The sequence below is a fragment of the Diabrotica virgifera genome, chromosome 4, assembly GCF_917563875.1.
Source record: "Diabrotica virgifera virgifera chromosome 4, PGI_DIABVI_V3a".
In the NCBI taxonomy this organism is placed as follows: domain Eukaryota; kingdom Metazoa; phylum Arthropoda; class Insecta; order Coleoptera; family Chrysomelidae; genus Diabrotica; species Diabrotica virgifera.
Window position 1 is genome coordinate 108,831,905 of NC_065446.1, and position 8,412 is coordinate 108,840,316.

General features: G+C 32.7%; 1 protein-coding gene across 2 annotated transcripts in view; it reads left to right on the plus strand.

Moving 5' to 3' along the window:
• LOC114331845 (uncharacterized) overlaps positions 1 to 4,190 on the plus strand; it is a 65,848-nt gene extending 61,658 nt beyond the window's left edge. Inside the window, exon 3 of one of the 2 annotated variants that reach the window (XM_050648347.1) lies at positions 3,223 to 4,190. In XM_050648347.1, coding sequence (XP_050504304.1) covers positions 3,223 to 4,146 — 924 coding nt within the window. In that variant the 3' untranslated portion in view covers positions 4,147 to 4,190. The remainder of the gene's footprint in view (positions 1 to 3,222) is intronic. The other variant, XM_028281521.2, reaches the window with a different exon arrangement.
• The last annotated feature ends 4,222 nt before the right edge of the window (positions 4,191 to 8,412 follow it).

Here is an 8,412-nt window from a genome sequence, read left to right on the forward strand (position 1 = left end):
CGTTTGTTTTCTATACTTCCACAAAATTTATTACAACTAAGTGACTACAGCTGTTTCGGCAGAGTGCCTTTCTCAAGTGATATAGTTTACAATGTGTTTGCCTTTTTAAGTCTTTAACTGAAGAGGTTGAGGAGTGGGGAGCTGTTTGTCTCGAGTTGGTCATTCAGAATTATATCTGTATTTTTCAATTTATTAATTTCCATAGATTCCAAAAAAGATAGCTTAAGGCCTTAATTTTGAATATGCAAAATTTGAAACTCTTCATTGAAAGAATGATTATGATCTAGAAGGTGAAGTGCGTATGTAGAAGTGTCTGTTTTTCTATTGTTGAAAGCCCTTTTATGTTCTGCTATCCGTTTGTCAAAGGTTCTGCCAGTTTGACCGATGTAAGTTTTGACCAACAATAGAAAAACAGACACTTCTACATACGCACTTCACCTTCTAGATCATAATCATTCTTTCAATGAAGAGTTTCAAATTCTGCATATCCAAAATAAAGGCCTTAAGCTATTTTTTTTAGAATCTATGGAAATTAATAAATTGAAAAATACAGATATAATTCTGAATGACCAACTCGAGACAAACAGCTCCCCACTCCTCAACCTCTTCAGTTAAAGACTTAAAAAGGCAAACACATTGTAAACTATATCACTTGAGAAAGGCACTCTGCCGAAACAGCTGTAGTCACTTAGTTGTAATAAATTTTGTGGAAGTATAGAAAGCAAACGTTTTCAGTGTTTTATTGTTAGATATAATGAACTTCCATCAAGTAACGGTGGAATCCATCAATTATTTTTAAATTTCTTAAAAATCTTCCTTTTCCTCCATGTAACTCGAAAAAGATAAAATATACAAAAATGTAGGGCTTTTTCAGATGAAAATTTTCTTTTTATTTTTCATTACTGTATCTCTTATCATTTTCAAGTTACATGGAGAAAAAGGAAGATTTTTAAGGACTCTCTAAAATTTGATCTTTTTTTTTTCAAAAACCATTTATTTTAAACCCGTCAAACTTTTTGAACATAGAAATAACATTATAATAAAAGGTATTGTGGAAGGAAAAACGATGCATTTACATTTTGGTGGATGGGGGTTAAAATTATTTCTCATTTTTTCTTAAAATACATTAGTTATCAATTTTGTTTGCAGCATATCTCGCTTAGTTTTAATGTAGGGGACCTTTAATATTGCTCATTTTAAAGGTCTTTTTAAGCACTACAAAAGATATTAGTAGCATTATACAACTAAACTCGACCGTTATTTCAAGTTGAATACACCAATTTGAGAATGTACCAAAAAACAAACTATTTTCACCTACCATATCTCTTTTTGTATTATAACTAGAAGATTTATGAACGCAAGTGTCTCTTTGTTTTTTTTTATAACCTACAAAAATGTTTAATACAGTTTTTTTGGTTAGATGCATAGTTTTTAAGGTATTCGCAAAAAACCGTTCGAAAAGGTATTATGTTTCAATGGAAATAGCCAATTTTTAACCACGAATATCTCAAAAAGTATTGAGTTTTCAAAAAAAAAATTGAACATTATACATGTTGTTAACATTATACACCTAGAATCGACCGTTTGTCTGTTATTTTAAGTTGAATACAACGATTTGAGCATGCACCAAAAAAACAAAGTATTTTCACCTACCATATATTTCTTTTTATATTACAACTAGAAGATTTATGAAAGAACCAGTCTCTTTGGTTTTTTATAAGCTACAAAAATGTTTTATATAGTTTTTTTTTAGTTAGATGCATAGTTTTTAAGATATTTGCAAAAAACCTTTCGAAAAGGTGTTATGTTTCAATGAAAATGGCCAATTTTCAACCACGAATAACTCAAAAAATATTGAGTTTTCAAAAAAATATATAGAACAGTTTTTGCTTAGAATTAAGTTCTCTAGCGAATTCCGTGGTAATTTTAACCAAAAAATTTTCCACCCCTAACAAGGGGTGGGAACCACCCCCAAGATAAAAGCACACATCGGCATAGGGTAGACTTTGAATAAGGAGATAAGTAGAGACTAGGCCCAAAATTTCATTAAAATCCATGCAGTAGGATAGAATTCGGAGGTAATGTCCTATTCTTGCTCCCATTGACTGGCGTACTATTATGTGATAAAATTTTGATTATTATTTTTCTAATTACTTCTGCTAGTTTTTGGCATTCCTCATCATACCATTCTTTTGTTTTTTGTTCTTTATTAGTTTTAACTAACGTTTCTTTATTCTTTTTTAAAACTGCTTCTTTTATGCTTTCCCACTTTTCTTCTGGTACTAATGCTTCTAGTCCTTCGTTTAGTCTGCTCGTTATTCGTTGTTGGTAGTTCTTCTGTGTCGTATTATCTTTTAGTATTCTCGTGTTGAATGCTTTTCTGATTTTATGTTCGTTTTGTTGTCCTTCTTTATATTAGCAATTAGCATTCATTTTATACTCCGCTCTCACCAAAATGAGGTCCGAGTTACTTTCTGCTCCTCTCAGGCATTTTATTATTTTTGTTATATTTCGGGCATATTTCTTCGCTAATAATAGGTATTCTGTTTAAAGTATTATATATCTAGATTTATTGATTCAAATATTCCTCCTCCTAAGTACCTTCTCTCTTGAGTTTGCCGATCAATATGGTTAATTTCTATCTGTTCTGGGCTTGATGAATTAAGTCATTCCCTGTTGTGTGGTCCAATCTCTGATTTTTCGAAGCCAGGATTTTTTCTTTCTTCCTGTACTCCTTTTACCTTAGATTTTGATTTCTAAAATTACTTGAAGCTGCTCAAATTCCCTATGGGGCATTATGTGTCCTAGATATGACATCTTTCTAATTTTGATTGTATGAACCAAATGAAGACGTGTGTTCATTCTTTTCGGTACTTCTTCATTCGTAATTCTGCTGGCCCAGCTTATTCTTGGCATTCGGCAGTACATCTACATTTCGAATGAATTTAGGTTGTCGACGTAATACTGTTTTAATGTCCAGGTATTACAGCCATATAGCAATAGAGACCACACACAACATTTCAGTGTTCTCAATCTTATTGTGACATTTTACGCATGTTTGTAAAACCAGACCTTGTTATTTTAATGCGTCTTCTAATTTCTTTTGAGTGGTCTAGCTAACTAGCTGATTTAAATCTTACTGGACATTTATTTTAATTATTTTTCATTAATAAAACCATCCTCTTAAATAGGTTTATATTCACACGTTAAAATATATTTCAGGTTATTTATTTAGCAGTTGTAGCAGGTGAACAACACAAACACCCGACTAATTCCATAACTTCCAAGGCTCAGACGATTTATATAGATCCCGTAAAAAGACCAGGACGTCCTTTTGAAGTCAAGGTGCTAGGACTACCACCTCAAGAGTTTACTCCTACCACTTCTACGATTACTCCAACTACCAAGAAAAGCACGACACGTATTCCTCAAGTTAATTACTACAAACAACATCAGTACCCGAAGAACATACAAGAGGTTTTAGAATATATAACCAACAGGCCCAATGACATTGTTCATAGCAACGACAATATTGTAGAAACTTTCCAGGTACCTGTGGAAAAAGTACAAGAGACTTCTGGAGATTTTAGACCGACTATATCCAACAGCCAACTGTATTCCTTTAAACCTACTGATATCAGCGAAGTTAATTTATTAGCTACGGGAAATGTGAGGTTTTCTCCACCTGTGTGGAAAAATTTCCAAAAACAACCAATTCCTATACACAGCTTTATTAATTTGTCCAACAGTGAAAATGCAACCAGAGTTCCAAGACAATACAAGAATCCCCTTCCATTGTATCCACCGCTTGGTAATGATCAAAATGCTGATGTTGAAATGAAATTGCCTAGACCATATTTTCCAGTTGCTCCTAATTTTCCTTTTCCACCAAACTATCCTAAGCCGCATCAACCAGAAAATGGAGACGTGGTAGCTACTGTAAGAAAGCCTCTACTGGTAAATATAAATATTGTTCCAATGGATGCTACGAAAAGAAGATATCCAGGAGATATACAAGGTCCTTATGAAGATCGAAAGCAGGATGCAATGAATTTACAGTTAAAAGTTTATCCAGACATGTCATTTTTCAACGAATTTCAAAAAAGTGTAGACTCGAAAAAAACGCACACAAGATACCAAAAATAATATTTAATTATTATATTTATTTATATCCAATAAATATTTTTCATATAACGTGTAAGTAGTTATCTGATTTACACGCACAAATATTCTTCTTCTTCTTTAAGCACTAGTACCTAGGGTAGGTCTTAACTAACTGACCGGCTTCCATCTTTAGCGATCGTCCACGATAGTTGAGTCACTTAAAGCCTCATCCTTCTTAAATCTGACCATTAGGTATCTCTCTATCGTTTTCGAGGACGTCTAAGGGTCTTCTCTCTGTTGGGGCTTCCTACGAGATCAACTTGGTAAGGCGGTTATTAGAGAGTCCATGGACATGGCTAGCTCATCTTAGATGTTGGAATTTAATCTCTTGAACTACGGTGCTAGCTCTATATATATATATATATATATATATATATATATATATATATATATATATATATATATATATATATATATATATATATATATATATATATATATATATATATATATATATATATATGTTTGATTTCGGCATTTGTTCTCATTCGGTATTGCTTAGCATTTGGGTCTAATTTGTGCTGTTCTTATTAATTTGTAAAATGCTCGTCTATTGGACTGTTGTCTATTTCTTCATATTGCTGTTGTTCATAGTTCCTTTCTTTTTCTCTCTAATTAGTTTTATTTTTTTCTCACGTGAAGTTTACTTTCTATTTTTTCTAGTTGAAGCATATTGTTTCGCTTTTTCTGTCTGTGTTGTATTTTTTCTTGGCATTCCTTATCAAACCATTTCATGGGTTTCGTCGGTCGTTGTATTAGATATTATTAGTTCTGTTGTCTCTGTAATTGATTTTTCCATTTATTGTCAGAGCCTTCCGACAGCATGGCTCTGATCCACTATATTTAAATGTTGTTTCATTTCATCATCATCATCACATCTACACTCCTAGCGGAGTGATTGCCACCCTCTTTGAATTTATACATTTAATTTATAAATAACTTTGAAAATCTCCTGATACAAAAATAAAAACCGCTAAAGCCGTAAAAATGAGTGGCGCTTACAATATTCCAGCTACAAAAGAACTGATATGAATATTACGTGGCGTAAAAATGTATTTTCGTTTTGTTGGAAAATAACATTCTAGTTTTATTTTAAAAGATGTTTCCATAATATTTGCTAAATATGAAGTAAAACGCGCCACAAAAGAGCTTCAAAATATAAACTCTATCAAAGTTAATCTTTTGTGACGCGTTTTACTTCAAATTTAGCAAATATTATGGAAACAGGTACCCCGTCAAAATAGCCCCGTCAAAAAAGCTCCGACAAAATAGCCCCGACATAATATCCCGCACACAAAATAGCTCCGACAAAATAGCCTGCAGACAAAATAGCCGCGGAATAATAGACCGCCGACAAAATAGCCCCGACAAAATAGCCCCGAAAAGAAGCTTCCTTCAAAATTCGTCATGAAATAATTCCTTAAAAATACATTGTTTCTTCTTCTTCTTTCTCGAAACTCCTTATGCCCCTCAGGGGCGTCGGAGTACATTTTTTCGGAAATGGTAATTATCCTCTATTCAGATGTTTATCTTAACCATATTAAATAAAAATTGTTTTTTCAGAGAACTCGAGTCCTGTCTTTCCTGCCGCTTGGAAGTTTGAACATTTAAGTTAAGCGAAAATCAATGTTAATTTATGATATAAATATTTTTTTCTGTTTTCGAGCAACAGTAAAATGCATTTTAAATTAAATAAATTAAATACATTCTTCCTTTTTGTAAAATAATTTAAATTAAAAAAAAGTTTTTGGACACCTTGTATAAATAATTATGTAATTGTTTATAAGAGGCTGTTTTAGCCGGGGCTATTTTAGCCGGGGCTGTTTTGACCGGGGCTATTTTGTGTGCGATCTATTTTGTCGGGGCTAATTTGTTTGCGGGCTATTTTGTCGAGGCTATTTTGTGTTCGGGCTATTTTGACGGGGCTTTTTTGACGGGGCTGCTTTGACCGGGCTATTTTGACGGGTCACGATGGAAACATCTTTTAAAATAAAACTAGAATTTTATTTTCCAACAAAATGAAAATACATTTTCACGCCACGTAATATTCATATCAGCTCTTTTGTAGCTCGGTGTTTTTACGGCGTTTATCGGTTTTTTATTCTTGTAAAATAAATACATCGCATAATGCTCTATACCCAAATAACTTGAATGCCTTTGTAATTTATTCTGTAGTCTGTATATAATACCTACGTATGTACCTATAATATTTTCAACCTTTATTAATGTTTCCAGAAACTATTTGGCATTGTAAGTATATTCGATACGCAATAAAAATCAAAATAAAATGGAAAATGCAAATAAAATCGCACAGCAATTATACACAGTCATTGTTTATACCAATAAAAAAAGTTTTTAATACCAAAAAACTGAGAATCAGTGATCGCATAATAGATTAAAGATCGTGTAATTAAACACTGTGATAAAAACTGAATTTTTGTATTGTTATATTAGTAATAAGACCATAAATGTACCTGCGTACTAATTGTGTTATAACAAACAAATCAATTAAATTGTCGCATATTATTTTACTAGGCAATGGCAAATAATTCAATACTAGATGAACTTAAACTAAAAATTGTACTTACCACAACTATCTATAGACGCTTCAGACACAACTGGCTAGTGAATGTAGTAATTATTAACTATTTAGTAATTTTTTTTTCCAATTTTACCAAATTGGCAAAATTACTTAATAAAATCACTAGCCAGTTGTGTCTGAGTTTAGCGAACCGACTATACCAAAATATTCTGAGATATTTTGGCCATATAACTAGAAGAAGGGAAGGCATGGAACGAATGATAGTTGAAGGAAACGTAGCGAATAAAAGATCCAGCAAGATGATCGGACCAAATAAAGGACAGGACTGGTTCCTCATTTTCCGAAGCAAAAAAAACACGCACAGGCGAGAGACAATTAGACAGAAATAGTTATACACATGACATGATCCCACTACATCCTTAGGAAGGAGAAAAGATAGATGAGTAGGAGGAGGTTTTAGTCATTTTTCCATTTACCAATTTGATATTAGTTAGACATTTACGACAATCCTTTATAACTTCGACAGCCGAAAAAATCGTGGTTACAAGGGCCTGGAAAATATCAAGGAAAGTCTTGGAGACTTTAGCGCAAAATAGAACTCGATGGCGCGCTTTCACTGAAGTTCAAGAACCTTTTGTATGTACACGAGTTTAAATGGTCGGGAATATACTTCCTTGTTTCATGCTATCAAAGAAAAAGGTTCTATCCATTTATTATTATGACAGTTAGAGTGGGTAGATAGGTTTCTTCTGAACGTCTGAAAAAGGTCAAGAGAAGTCTTGAAATGAGGTGAAGACCTTAGCGCAAATAGAGCTTAGACCTTAGAGCAAAATATAACTAGATGGTGCGTTTTCCCTATAAAGTTCTATGCTTCTTTTACGAGTTCAAGAACCTTTTGTATGTACAAGGGTCTGAAATGATCCGGGATATACTTACTTGGTTCATGCTCTCCAAAAAAAAAAAGGTTCTATCTATTTATATTTATGAGAGTCAGTGTGGGTGAATACGTGGATAGGTTTCTTTTCATTCGTTACGCGTTTTTTGGTATTGGGTTACGCGTTTTCTTGGTATCATACTTGAGTTATTTTTCCATATTTTTCATACTTATTAGGTATATTTAGTTTATTACAAAATGCAATCCACTTTTTTTGTCTTGGCCGATTCACGTTTGGCAGCTAGGGAGTTTTCAAATCAGCTTTCATTTTTATACCGCTTCATGGCAGTTTTCCTTTCTTGTATGGCGAGTATATTTTTTGCCTGTTTTTTATTTATTTATTACCTTATTTTAATTGAACACACTTTTTTTGCCCTTGGAAGCTATACCCATTTAGCCAGCACCATATCCTAAACTAAAAACTATCTAATCCTAACAAGCACCGAAAAAAGGATGGGAAAAAAGAATACTTTTCACACCCAGGGATCGATCAAGGTGACAAACCACAGAATAGGTAGATCACGGAGGTAATTGATATTATAACCATGAGAAAAACAAAGGTTACTCAAAGCTAATCTAAAGTTTTAATTTTAAAGACTTGAGAAAATCTAAAAGAATATTAAAAATTGATATTTTATTTAGAGTCAGTAAATTCATGAGATAGTAAGGGGAAAAAGTTTTCTTGCATTAGCTGAATGTATAGTTTATTTCTATGTATGTTAAACTTGTTACATGCGAAAAAAATGTGATTTAAATCGCTTGGTATATTACA